This window comes from Hyperolius riggenbachi, chromosome 1 (genome assembly GCF_040937935.1).
Source record: "Hyperolius riggenbachi isolate aHypRig1 chromosome 1, aHypRig1.pri, whole genome shotgun sequence".
NCBI lineage: Eukaryota > Metazoa > Chordata > Amphibia > Anura > Hyperoliidae > Hyperolius > Hyperolius riggenbachi.
In genome coordinates, this window is record NC_090646.1 from 441,927,147 (window position 1) to 441,951,823 (window position 24,677).

The 24,677-nt window shown below is 42.5% G+C and overlaps 1 protein-coding gene across 1 annotated transcript in view; it reads left to right on the plus strand.

Moving 5' to 3' along the window:
* Positions 1 to 1,869: 1,869 nt before the first annotated feature.
* IPO4 (importin 4) overlaps positions 1,870 to 24,677 on the plus strand; it is a 150,385-nt gene continuing 127,577 nt past the window's right edge. Inside the window, exons 1-7 of the mRNA XM_068238106.1 lie at positions 1,870 to 2,044; positions 4,185 to 4,271; positions 5,307 to 5,386; positions 6,119 to 6,160; positions 9,758 to 9,887; positions 22,361 to 22,540; positions 22,631 to 22,696. Coding sequence (XP_068094207.1) covers positions 1,979 to 2,044; positions 4,185 to 4,271; positions 5,307 to 5,386; positions 6,119 to 6,160; positions 9,758 to 9,887; positions 22,361 to 22,540; positions 22,631 to 22,696 — 651 coding nt within the window. The 5' untranslated portion in view covers positions 1,870 to 1,978. The remainder of the gene's footprint in view (positions 2,045 to 4,184; positions 4,272 to 5,306; positions 5,387 to 6,118; positions 6,161 to 9,757; positions 9,888 to 22,360; positions 22,541 to 22,630; positions 22,697 to 24,677) is intronic.

The following is a 24,677-nucleotide window of genomic DNA, read 5'->3' on the forward strand; positions in this document are numbered from 1 at the left end:
TACTGTAAGTGACAGCAACATAGAAGAAAAGTAATTTAGTCATTTGGATTAGTCCGTCTTCTCATAGGGGGTTCTTAAGATTTCCTTTATTTTTAGCACTTAGTGAATGGCAGTTGCTCCGTCCAACTGCCAAAATAGTGTGCAGTGAGCAGGGAAGCTGGCCAGCATCTTTATATAAATCTTTTTCAGGGAGTGTCTTTATAAAGAATAAAAGCCATGCTGAGATTCCCCTATGGAGAGATGCAGTGCAGTTTCTAGGCTAAAATGCACCCAGGATGATGGTGTAAAAATTGCGCCCCCGCGGAGCAAGGTATAGGTGCCCTCAGTATAGGTTAGCCAGGTCTAGCTGCACTCAGTATAGGTCCCCCCAGTATAGGTAGCCAGGAATAGGTACCCCAGTATAGGTAGCCAGCTATAGGTCCCCCCCCCCCCCAGTATAGGTAGCCAGGCATAGGTGAGCCAGTATAGTTGCCCCCAGTATAGGTTAGCCAGATAGGTGCCTCCAGTATAGGTAGCCAGTATAGTTGCCCCCAGTATAGGTTAGATAGGCAGGCGCCCCCGATATAAGTTACATAGATAGGTGCCCCCAGTACAGGTTAGCTAGGTGGGTGCCTCTAATATAGGTAGCCAGAATAGTTGTCCCCAGCATAGGTTAGATAGGTAGGTGCCCTCAGTATAGGTTAGTTAGGTAGGTGCCTCCAATATAGGTAGCCAGTATAGTTGCTACCTGTATAGGCTAGGTAGGTGCCCCCAATACAGGTTAGATAAGTAAGTGCCCCCAGTATAGGTTAGATTGGTAGCTGCCCCCCAGTATAGATTAGATAGGTAGCTTCCCCCCAGTATAGGTTAGATTAGGTATTTGCCCCCAGCATAGGTTAGATTAGGTAGCTGCCCCCCAGTATAGGTTAGATAGGTAGCTGCCCCCAGTATAGGTTAGATAGGTAGCTGCCCCCCAGTATAGGTTAGGTAGGTAGGTGCCCCCCCATAATGGAGGGGGGAGCGGCAGCTGCGTGGAGGGCAGCCCAACCTCCCTTCCTCTCCCCCGGCCGCCCTCCATGCTCCCCCCTCGGACTGCAGAGTGAGCGCGCAGGGAAGCGCTGTATACAGCTACTCACCTCCGTCCCAGGTTCCAATCTCCGCTCACTCGCTGCTAGTCTCCTCTCTGCATAGCCGATATACACACGCTGCTTCCTGTTTAACAGGAAGCAGCGTGTGTATCATGAGTCGCTGTATACAGCGCTTCCCTGCGCTCTCACTCTGCAGTCCGAGGGGGGAGCATGGAGGGCGGCCCGGGGAGAGGAAGGGAGGGAGAGGTCGGGCTGTCCTCACTACTGCTCTCCCCTCCATTACAGCGCCCCCCTCCCAATAGCGCTCAGGGCGGCTGCACGGCCCTAGAAATGGGCCTGGAGAGACGGACTAGCCCAAAATCTGTCGGTGATGTCAGATTTCTACTACCTACAGTAAGTGACAGCAACATAGGAGAAAAGTTTTTTATGGCTCATTTTACTCTGGCAGAAATGTACGTCTTATTTGTATGTGTTTTAAATTTTAAGATTTTTGCGACAGTTCCTCTTTAAGCCATATTGGCCTTTATATCATTACTACTTTTCATTCACATTAGTATTTGAAATAGATCTGTACTCAATTTACATAATGGCAATAAAGTGTGCAGTCACATAAACACATCTACTTTCAAAAAAGGTACTGTTCCCCCCCAGGAAAAAAAATGAACAGGTGTCAGAAAAGTTAGTTTTCTGGATCGCGATTATGACTACAGTATACTAATAATAATAAATAAATAAAAAGTTAGCAAGTCTTTGCACCTCCAGTGCACTTGGTGGCGCTGTGACCGAGTCGGAAGCAGCCTGGCACCCACGTGGAGGAGACAGCTAGCAATTGCCGGTTGGCGAGACAAGGAAGGTGGTATTTGGGGTCGCGATAGCAAATAGGGTGCCAGACTGTCGTCATCACCATCATCATGTCGAACATCTTGGAAAGCATCCTCGCCAACCTGCTACAGCCAGACACTGCAGTAATTCAGCAGGTAACGGGCCGGCAGGACAGGAGGGAGGGGCTGTACGTATGGAAGGAAGGCAGTGCAGCAGACAGTGGATGTCACAGCGTGCCATATATGTGCTGCGTGTCCCGGGCACAGAGGCAGCAGAGCTCTGTACTGCGCCAAGCCTCTTCCTAGTGTGGATAGTGTGCCTCTGCTGCTGTAGCTGGCTGCGCCGCACTCCTTTCCTGGGAATGCGGATGTGTGATGCTGCCTGTTATCGGCTCCTGTCATTCCATCACTGTCATAATTGATTACACGTCATGTGACTGACACATCCCTACTATGCCTGCCAGTAGCTGCCTGAACTTTTTTCTGCAAACCTTCCACTTATCTAATGTTAAACCTAGTGTGGCTTTTGCTACAGTAGTCATCAAGCTGTACTTGTCTCATGTAAATATTTGTAACCATTTACACTGATTCTTTTTGTACCAAGTATCCTATTGTACGAAGAAGTTTACTTTGTGTAAAATGCCTTGTTAGGGCTGAGGTTAACAATTTTGACCTATTAGGGAGAATTTCCTTTAAAACGTTTAATGTTGTTTTAAAAACATTTCATTGGACTGACCCTATTAAACATTTCTTGCTGATAAAGTTACCTTTTAAAGGAAATTCTATCTAGCAGATAAAATTGAACGTGGTTTCTCCTAATCATCAACAAGGTACAAGGCTATTTTCTGTAGCTTGATGTTTTTTTTCCACATCTGCTTAACCTCCCCCTTTTTCTTCCTTTTTTTTTTTTTTTTACATGACCAATTTCAGTGGATTAACTGCCCAAAATTTACCGTAATCAGATTTAGGGAACAATAGCTCAAATTTGACTAAAGTGATGGATCGGCAGTCATAATGCAATCGTATACTAATCCATCAGTTGGCAGTGTTTCTTTTTGAGCTACTTGTCACATTGGGAATCTATTTGCTTATGTGCAGCACAGCATGCTGTTTTATCAGCTTCTACTCACCAGCCAAAACTATCCATAAGCTGCAGCACATTTTGGCACTAGTCTAGTTTAGGGGACCCAGCTGGAAAACTTATAGAGAAATTCAGGTAATGAGATTGGGTGGACATTACCCTCTCAAACTGCTAGGTTTCAGATAGGTTGTAGTAAACTACGCCCACACTTTTTGGCCAATCACAACACTACATGCCGTAGAGGGTGCTGTAATTGGAGAACTATTCCCTATGAGGTTTCCTGCTGGGTCCACTAAAGTAGACTTGTGCCACAATTGGGACTGAAACATGTGACAATAGCAGATGACCAGAATTAGAGCTGCAGATTAGAGACACTAGAGATGGACAGTGAGATGATAATCATTTTGGTTTTCATGCAGATTTAATTGAAATTGCATATAGATAGGAATTGGGCCAATCAGATTTACATCCTGTTGATTTTGTCCATCACCCTTTTGTTTTGGGAAGGGTGTTTGGGGTGCTCACTGGATGCTGTTACTGTAGCATTCGCAGATAGATACATTGCTGCAGTTTCGGTACAGTGCAGGATTAAGCAGCTGGATCAGGCATGTCACTGGCACAGTGGCTTTCTACACCATAGTTGTTGTAGTAGATGACTGGCCCCTCCCACATTGTACTATATAAGGTTATTGCACTCCCAGGAAGATGGAACTTGTGTGTACCCGACTCATATAGTCAAATCACATTATATGGACAGTACTTAGAGCGCAAGCATGCAGTTTGACCTGAAGGTGATGTGATCTATGTAAGCTTTATGTGATGTACTTGTGGATAGGGCATTTAATACTCCTTTCCTGCCTGGCTTTTTAAAATGTGCTGCTGATTTTAGGTTTCTCCAATAGCTGACATGAAGTCGCAGGATAGAAGTAGTAGTGCATGGGAAACTGGATTTGGCAAAAACTATGTGAACTAGTAAGTAATCCAAAAGTTTCATGAGGACAGGATATAATTTTGCTGAAGGATGGAGCTGATGGTATTGACAGAACATGGGCTGTACGTGTCCTAAGGCTAGTCCGTTCACACTGGTGTGCCAGGAGTTGCTAAGCTGGGTATTCTATGCATGACTAAAGCTATTTAGAGAGAAAGACAATCTAAACCTAGCATGCACTTTTCAAATCAGAAATGTGCTTCACTGTTCTATATGGATTCTTATAGGCCACAGCTCAGCTGAAAGAAGCAGTCAAGGACCCACTAGTTATACCAGCATTATGTGATGTTATGCAAAGTGCCCAAGACCCACAGGTATGTACTGTTACATTTTATTGCATTTGTAACTTGGTAAATGCATGTTTGAAATTGTAATAGACTGCAATAAGCTTAGTAGGGGTTTTGCTTCCTTTTCTAGTATTAAACATTAAAGTAGCTGCATCAGAAATCACATACAGACCTCCAAAAATAGTACCACCTGCAGTTTTCCACAGGCCGCATTCGAATCCCTATAGCCATGCATGGCACAGCTACAGCGATTCTGCTTCGGCTTTGCAGCAGCACAGGTGCCGTGTCTGATTTGTAAACAGAATTGGCACCCAGTGGAAATAGGCCTGTAAGGTTTTATTGATGTATTTTATTTTTTTTACTGGAGAATTAGTTTCACTTCCTTTTGTGTATTTTAGGGACATTTTTAGAGGAATAACAAATTTAAAGATGTCACTAATTGAAGTTTCATGTGGAAAGTGGTAGAAAAACATGCAATGTCTGGTTTTATCTATTACATTTTTTTTTCCTATTGTGCCTCTCTTAATTGCTTTTATCAGCTATAAAAACCTGTAGTTCTATGGGCCTTTTTCCACTAGCCTGCGATTTGCGATTTGCTTCTGATCGCAAATCGCAAGGTACATTAAACTAATGGAAACTGCAGCAGCAATTTCCATTAGTGCGATCCGATTGCGATACGATTTTGGTCAAAGCGCAATCGTCGTCCTGACGCGTTTTTTATGCGATTGAGCTGGACTATAATGAGTATAGTAGCTCAATCGCAATCGCATGGTGGAAATTGAAACGCGATTGCAATCGCGATCGCAATCGCGATCGCATTTCATAGTGGAAAAGGGCCCTATAACCTCTCTATGTTCTCTGTCAAAAGTCAAAATATTTGCCCGATGTTCTTCAGAATAGTCAAAAGAAATTACGTCTCTGATTATTATGTAGGACTGCCTTGAGCCTAAACAAGACTCTGTCTTAATTTATGAAACACTTTTTATACCTAGTCCTACGTCTCACAAAACATTTTTGTCTTGGAAAATGTGTGCATCATTATTTTACCTGTAACTTTTCCAGATCCGCCAGTTTGCTGCAGTGTTGCTACGCAGACGTTTAACTAAGCGTTGGAAGGTCATGCCTGGGGAGCAGCAAGAGAGGTGGTTGTTATTATTATTATTATTATTATTATTATTATGCATTTATAAAGTTTCAGTATCTTCTGCAGTTTTTTACAGAATCCAGGTGTCTGATCGTCCCCATATAAGCTTACAATCTAATATCCATACCATAGTCATAGAAACTCTATGCAGTCAGTCTCTGACTTTGTGTATCGGTGATGTTTCTTGAAATTCTCAAGGTCATTTTATTAAAATATTTTAGTGGGTTTATTGTGTGAGATTAAAGGCAGGCTTACTTTTGAACAAAATCTATTTTCATTATAAGGTATTAAATAAAATCTTCACCCACTACACAATCTGCATTTAATTGCCTTATAGTTGAAGGCCTCATTTTTGGACTATCTGTAAGGTTTCACATAATTTGTGTCTGACCAGAATTCAATGCTATTGCTTAATGTGAACGTGAGGGTAAAATAAGCTGATGAGAGAAAGCATTATATATTCTCTTCCTACTCATAAAAATTACTTTTTTTTTTTTTTTTTTTTTTTTTTAGCACAGTCTGTTTGTTTAAAAACTTAAAGTAGATTTTCATTTTTTGTCTGCTCAATGACACAGTCTTTCAAGTGTCTCAGAGCCAAAATAGACAGCCTAGTTATTTGTAAGCTTGGCACTGTACATGCACATATTGATCTCATCAGGTCGCCTCAGACATACTTTGCTTAACTGTCTGTGTTGTTTGTAACAGTTATCTTTTTTTTTTGTCTGTGTAGCGTGAAGTCTCTCCTGTTACAAGCCATTCAAAGAGAACCAGAGTAAGTAAATTTGATTATGGAACAGTTACGTCTGTTTAGCTGTTATTTAAAGTAACATACTTTACTATCCACTTAGACAACATTTTCACTCTTACCAAGAGGTTGTATTAAAGTAAGATGTTACTCCCAAAACTACAGTTTCAGTAACTACTTAGTTACATAAAATATTTTAAAAGCATTCCCAAGTATTCCTTGTGTGTAAAATACATTTTTACTACAGAGAGCAGTAGAAGCTTGCATATCTCTTGTCATCGGCAAAGGCAAGAATCTCCATGTGCTTGTTTCTTCACTCTGCCCCCCTCCCTCTGCTGAATAGACACATCACCCTGGCAGCACCTGAGTCTCTTCAGCAGAAAAGGAGGAATAAAGACAATGCCAATAACCAAAAATAAGCAAGCTTCTACTGCTCTCTACAGTGAAAATAAACTATTTTACGCACGGGGAATACTTGGAAATGCTTCCAAATGTTCTTTTATGTAACTAAGAGTAGTTACTGACATTTTAGTTTTGGCAGGATAATTCCCTTTTAAAGGGGAACTGAAGAGAGAGGTATATGGAGGCTGTCATGTTTATTTCCTTTTAGACAATACCAGTTGCCTGGCAGCCCTGCTGATCCTCTGCCTCTAATACTATTAGCCATAGCCCCTGAACAAGCATGCAGCAGATCAGGTGTTTCAGTGGTTCAGACTTATAAGTCTGATCTGACAAGACTAGCTGCATGCTTGTTTCTGGTTTTAATCAGATACTACTGCAGAGAAATAGACCAGCAGGGCTGCCAGGCAACTGGTATTGATTAAAAGGAAATACACATGACAGCCTCCATATACCTCTCTCTTCAGTTCCTCTTTAAGAGCTTTACAGATGACAAGAAAAGACATTTGCAGAATGATTAAAGGACAATTGAAGCGAGAGGGATATGGAGGCTGCCATATTTATTTCCTTTTAAGCAATACCAGTTGCCTGGGAATCCTGCTGATCCTTTGCCTATAATACTTTTAGACACAGCCCCTGAACTAGAGCAGAGCAGGTGTTTTTGACATTATTGTCAGATCTGACATGATTAGCTACATGCTTGTTTCTGGTGTCAGACACTACTGTAGCATAATAGACCAACAGGGCTGCCAGGCAACTGGTATTGGTTAAAAGGAAATAAATATGGCAGCTTCCATATTCCTCTCACTTCAGTTCCCCTTTAAACAAACAGTTATGAATCTAAAGTGTAAAAACAGATAGATAAAAGGTGCTTTAAGGCTACTTACACGCTAAGACGTTGCGTTTTAGGGGACGTTATGGCCGCATAACGTGCCCCTAACGCAATGCCTGCTGGTGCAGGAGAGGACGTTAGAGTGAGCCGCGTTAGGCAGCTCTATCCGCATAAGGTCTCCCAGAGTGGCGCTGATTGGCCGGCGGGACCACGTGATGCGGAGCGAGACACTCCGCATCACGTGGTCCCACCAGCCAATCAGCAGCCTGCAGTGCATATTAAGTAGCCATGTGCGCGGCTACTGTAGCCGCATCTCCCCGCCTCCTCTCTGCCCCCCCACTGAGCATGTGCAAACAGTCTGAACGCACAGCATGCTGCACTCTCACGACAACGTGCAGCGTTACATGTAACGCAACGTGGGCACTGTGAACAGCCCACTTGTGTTACATTGCTGTGCGTTGGGGGAACATTACAGGCTGCACTAACGTGCACCTGTAACGTCCCACTGTGAAAGCAGCCTAAAGGTGGGATAATTTTGGCAAAAAAGATAGTTCTTCTCCAGGGTTCCTCTTACGAAAAATCTCTGCCTGTGCCCACCATCAATTAATCAGTTCCCTACCCTTCCCCAATCAAATTTTAATACATTCCCCTCAATTTTTTTATCTGCCCCATCTCTTATTTAAAACTATTATTTAAACTGTAATAAAAAAAAATCCAAGACCGCCAAATAGTGTCTAACACATTTTGTTTTCTTTGCCAATTAAAAGAAATACAATTATTTTAGCACAAGTACACAGTCATAGCTATAATGTTTCTTATATAGTTGAGATGGGTAGAACATACCGTAATAAAAGAACTTGCATAAAATACGAATGATAATGGGGCAATGTCGTCCATCCTGTCTAACAATATCCTTAGTATTCTGCATAGTCTACAGTCATGTTACAAGCTGTCAGAGGAGCTCACAATCTGATTCTAATACCTACCATAGTTATGTGTAGGTAGTACAAATCGGATAGGTTTTGGACTAGTCCTTCATGAAGGATTCTCAGTATTTCCTTTATTCTTTATGAAATCATTCCATGGTTAGGATCTATACAAACTTGTGCTAGTCTTACAACAGAGTTTTTGTCAGTTGTACTGAGCAACTGCCGTTCAGTAATTACTTTTGAAAAGAAAGAAAAGCCCCATCTACACGATACGATTCTTTGTACTATTCGATTACGATTCTATTTACGATCCGATTAAAACAGACATGTCCGATCTGGATTCGATTCGATTCAATTCGATTTGCCATTGTTTTGCAATGGCAAATTGAGTTGAATCGAATCTCGATCGGACATGTTGGATTTAATCGGATCGTAAATTGAATCGTACAAAGAATCGTATCATGTAGATGGGGCTTAAGACATAAAAAATATATGCATTTTACAATTCTTTGTGATAGTGGTCCTTCAATTTATGTTTTCCGATGTTGGAGGAAGTTTGAATACCCAGAGTGAAGCCCATGCAAGTGTGAGGAACTGACCCAGGCCTACTTCCTGAGTCCAAGGATCAGCTCCTTCACAATCCCACATCGCTCTGTTCATACGCCGGGTCGCTGGGATTTTTTTTCTTTCCCAGATGGCCGTGACCCTGGTGTTACCGCACTGCAGCGGCTCAGCCTCTGCTTCTGAGCAGAGAGCTGCAGTGATCTCCTCCGAATTTTTTTCCAGCCGGGTGGCATGAAAAAGTAGCCGGATGGGGCGAGATGAAAGAATGCAGGGTTGGCACTTCTCTGCACAACTCTGCTTACAGCAGAGGAGGTGAGCCGATGACAGCCGTGTGCTCACCAAAACTAGCTGGGTGGAGCACCCGGCTAAAAGAGCCTGGGGAGAACACTGAGCTGAGATACAGATAGATTTTTACAGCTATCTGGTAGATTTTTCCTAACTTCCTGTCTGGGGTTTCGTAATTTTTTCAATGCTCTCCAGCAAGGCTAGCAACAAAGAAAACCTCTTTTTAGCATGAAAAACAGTGAATACCCACATATTCGTTTTTTGTTTTTTTTTCTTTTTTTCATATTTTCTTGTCCATTGGACAGTGATAATTATAAGGAAACCACAGAAGACTCAGGAATAGGAAGTGAAGGGAAATCCACCCGAGGGCCATGAACAGCAGGAAAAATACAAAATAAGTTCCATCTCTTTTCTTACTATTAAAAGTTATTTTTTTTCCCTTGTGTTGGGTTTTAAAATATAAAATGGTTAAACACATTGCTAGTGGTTTTTTTCCCCCCCTCTATGTTCAAGGCAAGAATCTCCCCAAGCCATATACTTTATTGCAGTGAAGCTTTGATTATTTTTGCTTGGTTCATTGTGCTTTGATGAACTATATTTTGCTGTTGGTCCCAGGCACAAGGTTCGCCATGCTTTTGCTCAACTGTCTGCAGTGATTCTGAAAAATGAGAAATTGGAACGCTGGCCACAGTTCATCCAGTTTGTGCTACAGGCATCACAGAGTAACATCCCAGAACAGAGACAGGTATGTCTTTCCCACTCTTTCTGCCTTACTATTAGCGGTATATCGTACGTGTGTGAACTTGGGGGGGGGGGGGGGGTGGGGGTGAATTCAAGCACACCCGGTACCAGTTATGGAGTAGTAGGGGTTAAGCATAACTCTTCAGCTGACCAGGTCTCCTCACTAAGTTTACAAACTCAGAAATGAACATCGGTGTGCTCCAACCAGTGAAATATTATAATAATGCAGTTAGAGAATCAATAATATGGCCATATTTAAAGTGTCTTTACTCAAAACTCCTCACATTTGAGAAGTTTAAAAATCACAGGAAGGTGGTAGTAGGCAGGTGCCAAGGGATGGTGCTGTTCCAGTATCATCCTTTAGCACCCGCCTCCCTGCACCTCCTCCTAGTGGTCCTTCTGGTTGTTAAAGGGCACCTGAAATGAGAAGAATATGGAGGCTGTTTTATTTATTTACTTTTAAGCAATACCAGTTGCTTGGCAGCCCTGCTGATCTATTCAGCTGCAGTAGTGCCTAAATAACACCCGAAACAAGCATGCAACTAATCTTGTCAGATCTGACAATAATGTTAAACACCTGATCTGCTGCATGCTTGTTCAGGGTCTATGGCTAAAAGTATTAGCGGCAGAAGATCAGCAGGGCAGCCAGGAAACTGGTATTGCTTTAATGGAAATAAATATGGCAGCCTCCATATCACTTTCACTTCAGGTGTCCTTTTAATGTAAGTGAGGACTTTTGAATAAATGCTCTTCCAACTGTGAATCTACACAGAGGTGCCCATGTTCACTCTCCAATAAAACTGTACATGTACCTGACTGCTGTAGTTAAAAGGAACCTGAGGTGTGAGACCTACAGTGCTGCCCATAATTATTTACACAGGTAAATTATATATAATCGGCACAGAATCCAAAAACCGAAGACGAGTCTTCAACAAAGAATAAGAGCAGGCAAATCTCCACCACAATAAATATTGGGGTCACGGCACAGCTCTGCAATCATGAATACCAAGAAAAAGGAAAGAGGCGTACCAGCTGGTGACAACTCACATTATAAGGTTGTATCAACGGTTTAGTAGGACATCGGGAAACAGTCCATCCAGGATCCACCAGTTCAGCAATGATTCATCTCACGAAAACATCATAAAAAACAAACTAGCGGCAACTCTAAGTGTAAACCGTTTAATATAGAGATTTCATAGTAAAAACAGCATAAAAAATAGCATAAAAGCAAAACTTACATTTGGGGCCCATGCCATGGGAACCCCGAGAAAGTTGCACACCTGTATGGGTCAGCAGTATAGGACAGTATTAAGGTGCCGCCTGTCTCCTTTCCGATCAGTTTCGCAAACTAGCCTCATCAGGGGATGCTGACATCCATTCGTGAGATGAATCATTGCTGAATTGGGGGTCTACATGAAAAGGGCGCCGGTAAAAAAGGGCGCCTGGTGGAGCCCATATATATACCAACTTCGGCTACAAAAAAGGCGCCTGGTGTAGCCCATATAAACTTAGGCTACAAAAAAGACGCTTGGTGTAGCCCATATAAACACTTCGGCTACAAAAAAAAATAAGGCGCCTGGTGTAGCCCATATAAAAACTTCGGGTAGAAAAAAACTCCGGGATGTGTTAATTACTATTCCCCCTCCAGGCCGCCATGGATAGAGGAGGAATGAAATAATTCGGCTTACAGTGCTTGTAGCCCATATAAAAACTTCGGCTACAAAAAAAAAAGTCAATAATATGGGCTACAGAGGGGCACCTTACTGTAGCCGAAAAAAATATGGGCTACAAAGGGGAGCCCGCTTGTAGCCGAAAACCTTGTAGCCGAAAAAATATGGGCTACAAAGGGGAGCCCGCTTGTAGCCTATATCAAAACTCGGGTGCCCTTTTCTACACCTTGTAGCCCATATTTCCAGAAATAACATTGATGTCTATGGCGGCGCCCTTTTCAACCGATCCCTGAATTGGTGGATCCTGGATGGACTTTTGTTTACTGATGTCCTACCAAACTGTTTATACAACTTTATAATGTGGGTTGGCATCAGCTGGTAAGCCTCTTTCCTTTTTCTTGGTATCCATGATAGCAGAGATGTGCCGTGACCCCGAATATATATTGTGGTGGAGATTTGCCTGCTCTTATTCTTTGTTGAAAACTCGTCTTCTGCTTTTGGATTCTGCACTGATTATATAGAATTTACCTGTTTGTGAACTCTGGACATTTTTTGCATGTCTCCACAGGTATTTTTGCCCATTCTTCGTTAGCAATGAGCTCCAAATCTTTCAGGTTGGAGGGTCTTCTTGACATCACCCTGATCTTTAGCTCTCTCTACAGATTCTCAATTGGATTCAAGTCAGGACTGTGGTGGAGCCACTCTTGAAACGTTAATGATGTTGTCTGCTAACCATTTCTTCACCACTTTTGCTGTGTGTTTTTGGTCATTGTCATGCTGAAATGTCCACTGGTGCCCAAGGCCAAGTTTCTCTGCAGACTGCCTGATGTGGTCATTGAGAATCCTCATGTATTGCTCTTTTTTCATGGTGCAGTTTACTGTGATTAGGTTCCCTGGCCCATCGGCTGAGAAAACACCCCAAAGCATTAGGTTCCCACCGCCATGTTTGACAGTGGGGATGGTGTTCTTTGGGTTGAAGGAATCTCCTTTTTTACGTTAAATGAAGGAAGCATCAGTGTAACCGAACAATTCCATTTTTGTTTAATCTGACCATAACACAGAAGATCAGTAGTCTTCTTTGTCCAGATGAGCATTTGCAAAGGCGAGCTTTTATGTGCCTTATCTGGAGAAGTGGCGCACTCCTTGGTCTGCATCCATGGAACCCAGTAGTGTGCAGTGTCCGTTGGATTGTCTGCCTTTAGACATTGCCACCAACAGAGCCCAGATTCACTAGGATGGCCTTGGTGGTGATCCTTAGATTTTTTTCTTTCACCTCTCTCACTATCCTCCTGGCCAGCACAGGTTTCACTTTTTGGCTTCCGTCCATGTCCTCTGAAATTTTCCACAGTTTGGAAAATCTTGTATTTATTAGTAATACTTTGCACTGTAGCCACTGGAAAAAAATTAGAAATGGCCTTGTAGTCCTTTCCTGACTTGTGAGCAGCCACAATGCACAGCCGCAGGTCCTCACTGAGCTCCTTTGTCTTAGGCCACATACACACATCAGACCATAGTCTTTTGAAAATGAAAGATCACAGACCAATTTTACCCCCTTCCATGTAGTATGAGAGCCATACCTTCAGAGTCTTTTCTATGAAGCTGAACTCCCCATCAGAAAAAAATCTTTGCAAGATGCTGCACACACAGATGATGTACAGACACAAAAGATCAGTATCTGCAAAAGATATGTTCCTGCCAAAGATCCGTTCCTGCAAATTGCATTCATAGTCTATGAGATCTACAGATCATCATACACACCTTGTTTAACTGACATTCATCTGCAGATCAGACAATCCTCTGCAGATCTGAAAATGCATCCTGGTGGATCTGATCTGCAGATGAATGTCTGTTAAACAAGGTGTGTATGATGATCTGCAGATCTCATAGACTATGAATGCATTTTGCAGGAACAGATCTTTTGCAGATACTGATCTTTTGAATGTGTACAGCATCTTTGTGTGCAGCATCCTGCAAAGATTCCTCTCCATAGAATAGACTGTGTAGGTATGGCTCTCAAACTACATGGAAGGGGGTAAAATTGGTCTGTGATCTTTTTCCAGTAACCTCCAGGACAGGTCCACCATGAGACGACATAGGCTCCTCCCAGGAACAGGAAACGCCCAAATTAGAGCACTCTATAAATTTTAATCCAACCCCTCCATCACCAGTTGACGTTTCCTGTTCCAGGAAAGAGTACTCTATGTCGCTCGCCGGTCCGTCTAGCCAGGTGTGCTGGGGACCTTGGTTGGCGGCGCATGGGGACCTGCCTGGAGAGGATGGGGGTCCTGTGGAAGGAGGAGGAGAACACTATACCTTCTCCAAGGCGTCATGGCTGCCCGGGTAGTGGTGGTTCCGAGGACGCGTACGGCGTCCATGATTCCCTGATGGCGGAGGCTGTGGCGCGCCGGAAGTGACGAGGGGAAGCCTGGGCCTCCGGAGGGCTGGCGAAGGTTTTGCCCTCAATGGCGGCGCTCGTTGGCGTACTTCCGCCCTTAAGTGACGTCACTTCCGGAAGCGTAGGTGAAGAGACGCCGGAAGCCTGCATTGCTCGGCATTTCGTGTTGCGAGCGGAGCAGGATGGACGCTAAGCAGGAGCCGGGAAAGGTAAGGTGGCGGAAGGCTTGGGGACCTTTATGGTATGAGCCTAAACGCCCTGCTCCGCGTCTATGCTGAGGTCTGTTTTGATTGGTGTCAGTTTTAAAGAAACAGTTTCCTGGCCACTTAGCGTATGATCTGAGGTCTCTATATAGACACAAAGTTTTTACATATTATGTCTGTCTGAGGTCTGTAATGTTATATAGCAATATAGGAAGCTATGTTATAATATACTATTATGATTTATATTCTGGATTAAGGTGGTCTCTGCAGCAATGTGTTTAAAGGGACATCTTTTCTAACTTATTGGCTCACATGTATCAGTGATGATTATTTGAGGTCATTTGTATAGTCTGCTGAAATACAAGTACCTTTTTTTATTCTCCCAACTGGTGTAGGGAAGCTTCTTTCCTCACGTTCTGGCGTTTGATCACAGGGGTGTTGCTTTACAATTGTCTCAGTTAACAGATAGGTGACACTTGGTTTCTTTATGTTTTATTATAGGGCACAGAGTCTACTGACCCTTCAAGGCCGAGGAGGCGTTGCCCGCTCTGTGACACAAAACTTGCCCATACTTATAATAAGCAGTTTTGCCAACCCTGTTTTGTGAAACTGATTCAGGAACAATCAGGGGGATTAAAAGAGGAAATTATGTCAGCCGTTAAGCAGGAGATGTCTGATACAATTAAATCATTGAAAGAGGTTTTTTCTGCTGCCATGACCTCGCCTACAGATACTAGCAATGCAGGCCCTAGTAATACAGCACCTGTAACCCCTACACCTGATAGTGATGCTATTCATCCCATACAGCCTGCAAAAAGCAAAAGTAAAAGTAAATCCTCCAGTAAAAGACCTATTATTTCTTCCTCTGAAGAGGAAATGGAAGAGGAAGGGGAGGAGGATGACGGAGATAATTCCGATGCATCTTCAGTTAAAAGTATTGAAAGTCAGTCAGATATAAAGAAAGTTTCTAGGTTCAGATTTCCGGCTGATGAAACTGACCAGCTTATCTTGGCGATTAATAATACCTTAAAGATTGAGACAAAGAAGTCTGAGGAGGTGTCACTATATGATAAATTGTACCAAGGAATGGAACCAGATGAGACTCTCACTTTCCCTGTACATAAGTCTACAAAAAATACTATTCTTAGTCAATGGAAATACCCGGATAGGAAGTTATTCATGTCTAAAGGGTTTATTAAAAGATTTCCGTTTACTGAAACAGATGCCAAGATATGGGACCGGTGTCCTAGGCTGGACGCAGCTTTTTCTCAAGTAAATAAAGACAACGAATTAGCATTTGAGGACCTCGGATACCTTAAGGATCCACAGGATAAAAGGGTGGAATTCGCTCTGAAGAAAGCATGGACTTCAGCAGGAGCAAATTTTCGCCCGGCAGCTGCAACAACATGTGTATCGAGAGTATTAGCTTTATGGGTTAAAAAAGTAGAAGAAAAGGTAGAAAAAGGGGCATCTAAGGAAGAGATCTTAGAGTCACTTGAGGTAGTTTCAAAGGCCACAGACTACATAACTGATGCGGCTGCAGAAAACATAAGGGTAAATGCTAGAACTACAGCCCTAATTAATTCTGCCAGACGTAATTTATGGATAAAAAATTGGGATGGCAGTCAGGCTTCTAAAGCTAGAGTATGTAACATACCTTTCGATGGGGAGCTTTTATTTGGGGCCCAGCTAGACGAAATATTAGAAAGAACTAGCGATAGAAAGAAGGGGTTCCCGAAGAAGAAGAAATATATTCAAAATAAAAGATTCTTTAGAAGAAATAGGCAAGAAAACAGGGAAAAACCTCAGCAGAGAACGAAACCCTGGGCCATCAACAGAGAGGGAACGAGAAAGAATTGGCTTTTTCGGAACCCAGAAGGCCAAGAGAAAAAGTGACGCCAAAGAAAGAGTTGGGGGTCGTCTAACAGGATTTTATTCCCAATGGACGAACATAACCAAAAACGATTTCATCCTGAATCCTATAAGTCACGGGTACAAAATTCAGTTTCAAGCGCTTCCGGGAAACAGATTTGTTTCCACTCCTCTTCCAAAAGACAGACAAAGACGTCAGGCTTTGCAAAGCATTGTAAAGGGCATGACAGAGGAAGGAGTGGTAGCTCCTGTGCCGTGCGATCAACGGCGCATGGGTTTTTACTCGACCATATTCATGGTAAAGAAGCCGACCGGGAAATTCAGGTTGATTCTGAACCTGAAGCCATTAAACCCTTTTGTGACTTATCAAAGATTCAGGATGGAATCAATCTTCTCTGTAAGAAACTTACTAACCCCCAACTGTGTAATGACGAACATAGATCTAAGAGATGCGTATTGGCACATTCCAATAAGAGAGTCGTCACAAAAGTTTCTGAGGTTTGCAATAAAAGAAAAGGAGTCAGTTCAACATTTTCAGTTCAAAGTCCTTCCCTTCGGGATTTCATCAGCCCCTCGAATCTTTACAAAGATAATGGGAGAAGTGATAAAGGACTTAGATGTGAAGGGAATCATAGTGATTCCCTATCTAGACGACTTATTAGTAGTAGCAGACTCTTATCAACAAGCAGAAAAAGACACGAAGAGGGTACTAGATCAGCTACAGACTCTCGGATGGATAATAAATTGGGAAAAGTCGGTGCTGGAACCGAAATCAAGGATACAGTTTCTAGGAGTGGTAATAGACTCAGAAAAAGGAAGACTGTACTTGACAGAACAGAAGGTAACCAAGCTAAAGAAAATAATACAGGACTTTATAAGAAGCCCGGTTCTGACAATACGAGAAGTCATGAGGATACTAGGGTTTCTGACATCAACATCTCCTGCCATCCAGTGGGCACTGTTACACACAAGAGAGCTCCAGAGTTGGATGATGGGAGTATGGAGCAAGAAGCAGGAAGATCTAGAGAGGGAAGTAAGATGCCCAGACACAATACTAGACTCGTTACAGCGGTGGATATCGGAAAAGATCCTAACAGAAGGAAGAGTATGGACAATCCCAACACAAAGATACATTACCACAGATGCAAGTCTCCTCGGATGGGGAGCCTATGTAGAGGGGAAGTTGTTTCAGGGTCTCTGGCCAAAGCTAGTAAGAGATCAGTCATCAAATTACAGAGAGCTAAGGGCAGTGAGAGAAGTGCTAGTGCAGGTAGTACAATCACTGAAGGGGCAACATGTTCAACTAAGGACAGACAATACCACGACAGTGGCCTACATAAATCGTCAAGGGGGAACAAGATCAAGGAAACTTCTAGACCTGACGATGGAAATTCTATTGATAGCGGAGGAAAACTTCCTCTCGTTGACCGCAGTCCACCTGAAAGGATCTTTGAATACCATGGCGGATTTCCTGAGCAGACACAGACTATCAAACTCAGAGATGGAGATATCCAACAAAGTCTTCAGGAGTCTGGTCAAAAGATGGGGCCGACCTCAGCTCGACATCTTTGCGAACAGAGCAAATACGAAATGCAAGAGGTTCTATTCCCTGAATCCAAGGGAGGGAGCAGAGGCGGTAGATGCGCTCAGTCAAAAATGGACATTCAGGAAGGCATATGCGTTTCCTCCAATCCAGCTATTACCTCGGGTTTTGCAAAAGTTAATGCAGACCAGAGCAACTTTGATCATGATAACTCCAGATTGGCCGGGAAGGAGCTGGTATCCGATTCTTCTGAAGATGAGACTAGAAGGTCCGATAAGGCTGCCTCACAGAAAGATACTATCGCAGGTAGAGAGAGGAAGTATAAGTTATATACCAAATCTAAACCTGTGTGCCTGGCTTCTGAGAGGTCTCCTTTAAGAAAGAGAGGGGTCTCTGAGAGAGTTATTAGTACCCTCCTCGACTGTAGGAAGAAGGTAACTAGAAAAATATATTTAAAGTACTGGAAGACTTTCAATTTGTGGAAAGAAGAGTCAGGATTTTCCGGAGAGACAATACTAACTGTATTAGAATTCCTACAAGACGGCGTAGAAAAGAACATTGCCCTCAGTACCTTGAAGGTACAGGTTACAGCGTTATCTTCTTATTTAGATCAGAAGTTAGCGAATGACCCCCTGATCATACAGTTTTTCAGATCCATAGAAAGAAGAAAGCCTATAATTAATAAAAAAAATTCCGAGTTGGGATCTCTCTTTGGTATTAAGGATCTTGAAGGGAGACCAATTTGAGCCAATATCAGAGATTCCATTAAGGCAGTTAACAATGAAAATTGTGTTCCTAGTAGCAGTTACTTCAGCCAGGAGAGTGAGCGAATTGGAGTCTTTATGTTGTGATGAACCCTTTTGTCTAATATTTAATGATAGGGTTATATTAAAGACATGTGAAGAATTCCTTCCTAAGGTAGCTACGAAATTTCATAGATCTCAGGAAATTGTATTACCTTCCTTCAACGAAGAACCAACCTTAGATGTTAGAAGGTGTCTCATTGCTTATCTGGACAGAGTAGCAGACTTTAGGAAATCAAGAGCTCTATTTATCAATTCATCTGGAGCTACTAAGGGCATGAAGATGTCAAAGATAACTATAGGCAAGTGGATAAGACTATGTATAGAAGAAGCCTATAAGTTGGCAGGTTCTACTTTACTAGGTGCAGTTAGGGCTCATTCAACTAGGGCAGCTGCTACATCATGGGCCTACAGAGCGGGTGCTACGCCAGAAGAAATTTGTAGAGCCGCTACGTGGACAAGTATGTGCACCTTTTCAAGACATTACAGGGTGAATCTGATGACTGCAAGACAACAATCCTTTGGGAGGAAGGTTCTGCAGGCAGTCGGCCCACCCTAAAATTGGTAAGATTTCTTGCTCATCTTCTCATGGTGGACCTGTCCTGGAGGTTACTGGAAAAACCAGTGTTAGTTACCTGGTAACATCCTTTTTAGTAACCTCCAGGACAGGTCCGTAACCCACCCGGATAACGGGATATATCTATAGATGAATGTGTATAATAATGAGTATGCCTCTTTAAGCGGTTAACAGTTCTTATAGTTGACTGGTGATGGAGAGGTTGGATTAAAATTTATAGAGTGCTCTAATTTGGGCGTTTCCTGTTCCTGGGAGGAGCCTATGTCGTCTCATGGTGGACCTGTCCTGGAGGTTACTAAAAAGGATGTTACCAGGTAACTAACACTGGTTTCATTTTCCAAAGACTATGGTCTGATGTGTGTATGAGCCTTTAGCCATGACTGTCCACAAACCAACCGCAGAGAGCTGCTGTTTTTCACCTGTTGAGTTGATTAAAACAGCTGTTCCCAATTAATCAGGGTAATTAGGATGCTTTAGAACAGCTTAGACTATTTGGAATGATATAGAACTTTGGATTTTCCCACAGACTGTGATAGCTTGTGAAGGGTATGAATAATTTTGGACTGGACACTTTTTGCTCAAATGTAAATAAAAGCTGAAGTTTTTTTTTCATTTTTTTCCACAATACCTCTTGTACATCAACTTATTATGTTTTGGGAGACACGTAAGTCATTTCCTGTCAAAAATGACTTGCTGGTTGAATAAAAGTAACTTTAAATCAAAATTTGCCAAGGGTATGAATAATTATGGGCAGCACTGTATGGGAGCTGCCATATTTATTTCCTTGTAGCCTCTTGAGCGGTATGCCGGACACTGTGTCAGGCAAGAAAAAAAAAGCTAAAAGCGGTATGCCCGACACAGGAGGATTTCTGCTGCATTTGTGCCTCCAGCCTAAGTTCGTGATCTATACCTGTCCCCTGTGAAGGTATCTAACTATAGATACTATAATATAGGCGTTCCCAAGCCCCCGAATCCCCCTTGCAGAAATCCATTCATCAAAGATTTTGGTGAGTAATTTTGAAATTTTAGTTTTGATTTGATTCTGTGTTTCAAGCTTTTATTACACTCCAAATGACCACTAGACCCTTGCTTGACTCGTTTTGGTAAGGTACAAGAAAAAAGGTTATGAAAAGTAACTGGATCACTTATTATACAGAAATCCAGGAAAAACTGAACGCCAGGGAGGTTAAACAATATGAGTTCCCTGACTGACCTGCTGATTTCTCTGGTCAGTGGGGCCTAAATCACACACCAGAAACGAGCATGCAGTTAATGTTTCAGATTAGTCATAGACATCTGATCGGTATGCTTGTTCAGGGTCTGTGGCTTAAAGAGAACCCGAGGTGTGTTTAACCACTTTACCCCCGCCCGTACGAATTTCTCTGTCCCTTTTTCCATCCTTTAACCCCCAGGGACGGAGAAATCCGTACTTTCCGCGTTCCCGACGCTGTCCGCGCTCCCGCTCGTAAACACGCCGCCCGCCGCTAGTAAACACGCCGCCGCCCGCTCGCCCGGAGATCAATGAACGGGAAAATCCATTCCCGTTCGTTGATCTGAGCCCCACAATGATCCGCTGCTCTCCTATGGGCAGCGCGATCATTGTGAGAAAAAACTCACGAGTCCAGCCTCCTTATACTTTGCTTGGAGGTCGCATTAAAACAAAAAGTTACTGTGGCCATCTTGTGGCCAAATAGTAAACTACACCCTACACATTTTTCACATACAAATAAATGATTTTTACACAAAAAATTAACTCATTACCTCCCACACTCCCCATTTATTTTTTTTTGTAATTAAAAAAAAAATTCAAAAATTTACAATTAAAAAAAATACATAAATAGTTACCTTAGGGACTGAACTTTTTAAATATTTATGTCAAGAGGGTATAACACTGTTACTTTATAAACTATGGGCTTGTAATTAGGGATGGACGCAAAACTGAAAAAAATGCACCTTTTATTTCCAAATAAAATATTGGCGCCAAACATTGTGATAGGGACATAATTTAAATGGTTTTATAACCGGGACAAAAGGGCAAATACATTTCATGGGTTTTAATTACAGTAGCATGCATTATTTAAAAACTATAATGGCCGAAAACTGAAAAATTATTTTTTTTCCCCACATTTTTCCTATTTTCCCATTAAAACACATTTAGAAAAAAATAATTCTTGACATAATGTCCCACCTAAAGAAAGCCTAATTGGTGGCGGAAAAAACAAGATATAGTTCATTTCATTGCGATAAGTAATAATAAAGTTATAGACGAATGAATGGAAGGAGCGCTGAAAGGTGAAAATTGCTCTGGTGCTCAGGGGGTAAAACCCTTTAGTGGTGAAGTGGTTAAAGAATGTTATCTGCATACAGAGGCTGGATCTGCCTATACAGCCCAGCCTCTGTTGCTATCCCAAACCCCACTAAGGTCCCCCTGCACTCTGCAATCCCTCATAAATCACAGCCGTGCTGTGAGGCTGTGTTTACATCTGTAGTGTCAGTATCAGCGGCTCCCTCGCCTCCTGCATAGCTCCGGTCCCTGCCCCCCGTCCCTTCCCTCCAATCAGCAGGGAGGGAAGGGATGCAGGCGGGGACTGGAGTTCTGCAGGAGGCGGGGAGAGCAGCAGACTGACACTATAGAGATAAACACAGCCAGCTCTGACAAGCTGTTTGTCAGCAGTGTGGCTGTGATTTATGAGGGATTGCAGAGTGCAGGGGGACCTTAGGGGGGTTTGGGATAGCAACAGAGGCTGGGCTGTATAGGCAGATCCAGCCTCTGTATGCAGAAAATATTCTTCAAACCCACCTCGGGTTCTCTTTAAAGTAATAGAGGCAGAGGATCAGCAGGACAGCCAGGCAATGTGCAATATTTAAAAGGAAATAAACATGTCCGCCTTCATAGCCCTCTTGCCTCAGGTTCCCTTTAATGATAGTTGGAATTGGAATGGTAGGTATTTTCTCAATGTGAATAAATGTCCTGCTAAGACACACCATCTTTTTTATGCAGTGTCTATTAGATATATTAGTTCTCCTGAAAATTCTAAATAAAGCTGTTCACTTCTTATTTTTAAGTGGAGTGCAATTTGATCTGCATAATAAATATATAGCTGAATTGCTAACTTCCTGCCGAGGATTGTTTGTATTTTTTTCTTGGAGCGGGCATAAGCAAAACCCCCATTATATCATGTCTTTGTAATGAAATACCGCATCATGGCCAACTATGGTATCAAAATGTTGTATATTTATTAGATATACAGTAGGTTAAGTAAACCGTGTCTCCTTGATAGTTATGGTTTTCTGTCTTAACATTTCACATTTAGAAGCAAATTAGTTTGTTAGAAAAGCGATAACTCACCACTAGTCATGTTAAGCTTAGTGCAATATCCGAATTTCACAAATAACATTTTATATGCTTTTTAGGTTGGACTCTTAGTTCTCCGCTGTGCTGTAGATATCAGTCCTGATATTTTCCGACCTAAGTACCCTGATCTGATTAAACTGTTTAACCGAACCCTGAGTGACCTTCAAAATGGGCCACTGCTGTTCTACACTGTGCAGGCTCTCACCAGTATTGTGCCTGAACTGGTTGGTAATGAAACAGTAAGTGCACAAAAACCTCCTTCTGTGTTGATTGACTTACTTTTTTAGTTTGCATTAGTTTTACTTTCATTTTTTTAATCCCTCCACCAGAACCTGTTGAGATCCTTAATCCCAAAACTAGTAGCAGCTATCAAGCAGTTGATACACACCAATGAGGTAAGTTTTTATTTTACTGTCAGTATTTTTTGGGCACTGACACATGGGTTCACAATGTGAAAAGTTTCTGTATGTATTTATAAAATATTTGACTTGACGCTGTTCTGATTCTTTTATTGCATCACTGTACAAGTATTATCATTTAGTATTTATATAGCGCCGACCTCTTCCGCTGTACAGAGTATATGGTCTTGTCACTTAACTGTCTTTCAGAGAGCTCACAATCTAATCCCTAACATAGTTATGTGTCCATAATAGTCCAGGGATAATTTTAGGGGGAAGCCAATTAATGCATGTACATCAGACATTGGAATGCCTGCAATATATACTCACCTAAAGGATTATTAGGAACACCATAATAATACGGTGTTTGACCCCCTTTCGCCTTCAGAACTGCCTTAATTCTAAGTGGCATTGATTCAACAAGGTGCTGAAAGCATTCTTTAGAAATGTTGGCCCATATTGATAGGATAGCAGCTTGCAGTTGATGGAGATTTGTGGGATGCACATCCAGGGCACGAAGCTCCCGTTCCATCACATCCCAAATATGCTCTATTGGGTTGAGATCTGGTGACTGGGGGCCATTTTAGTAAAGTGAATTCACTGTCATGTTCAAGAAACTAGTTTGAAATGATTCAAGCTTTGTGACATTGTGCATTATCCTGCTGGAAGTAGCCATCAGAGGATGGGTACATGGTGGTCATAAAGGGATGGACATGGTCAGAAACAATGCTCAGGTAGCCCGTGGCATTTAAACGATGCCCAATTGGCACTAAGGGGCCTAAAGTGTGCCAAGAAAACATCCCCCACACCATTACACTACCACCAGCCTGCACAGTGGTAACAAGGCATGATGGATCCATGTTCTCATTCTGTTTCCACCAAATTCGCACTCTATCGAAAGTCATCAGACCAGGCAACATTTTTCCAGTCTTCAACTGTCCAATTTTGGTGAGCTCGTGCAAATTGTAGCCTCTTTTTCCTATTTGTAGTGGAGATGAGTGGTACCCGGTGGGGTCTTCTGCTGTTGTAGCCCATCCACCTCAAGGTTGTGCGTGTTGCTGCTTCACAAACACTTTGCTGCATACCTCGGTTGTAATAAGTGGTTATTTCAGTCAAAGTTGCTCTTCTTCTATCAGCTTGAATCAGTCGGCCAATTCTCCTCTGACCTCTAGCATCAACAAGGCATTTTTGCCCACAGGACTGCTGCATACTGGATGTTTTTCCATTTTCACACCATTCTTTGTAAACCCTAGAAATGGTTGTGCATGAAAATCCCAGTAAGGCCCAGTGCACACCAAAACCGCTAGCAGATCCGCAATACGCTAGCGGTTTTGGGAGCTGATTTCAGAGCGATTCTAGGTATGTTTAGAGAGGTTTTCTAAACATACCTAGCGGATTTGGGTGCGTTTTTGTGTAGCAGATTACACATATTGTTACAGTAAAAGCTGTTACTGAACAGCTTCTGCAACAAAAATGCCTGGCAAACCGCTCTGAAGTAGCGTTTTTCAGAGCGGTTTGCGGTTTTCCTATACTTTACATTGAGGACGAAACGCTTCCGAAATCCACAAACGCGCAGCAGGAGGTGCGTTTGTGGCTTGGCAAAAACCTCAAACCGCCGGTGTGCACCATCACATTGCAATACATTAGCCAAGCATTTTTCCAGGCGGATGCGGCCGGCGGATCGCTCCAAAAAACCGCTCGGTGTGCACTAGGCCTAACTGAGCAGATTGTGAAATACTCAGACCGGCCCATCTGGCACCAACAACCATGCCACGCTCAAAATTGCTTAAATCACCTTTCTTTTTCTCATTCTGACATTCAGTTTAGAGTTCATGAGATTGTCTTGACCAGGACCACACTCCTAAATGCATTGAAGCAACTGCCATGTGATTGGTTGATTAGATAATTGCATTAATGAGAAATTGCAACAGGTGCGCCTAATAATCCTTTAGGTGAGTGTATTTAACCACTTCAGGAC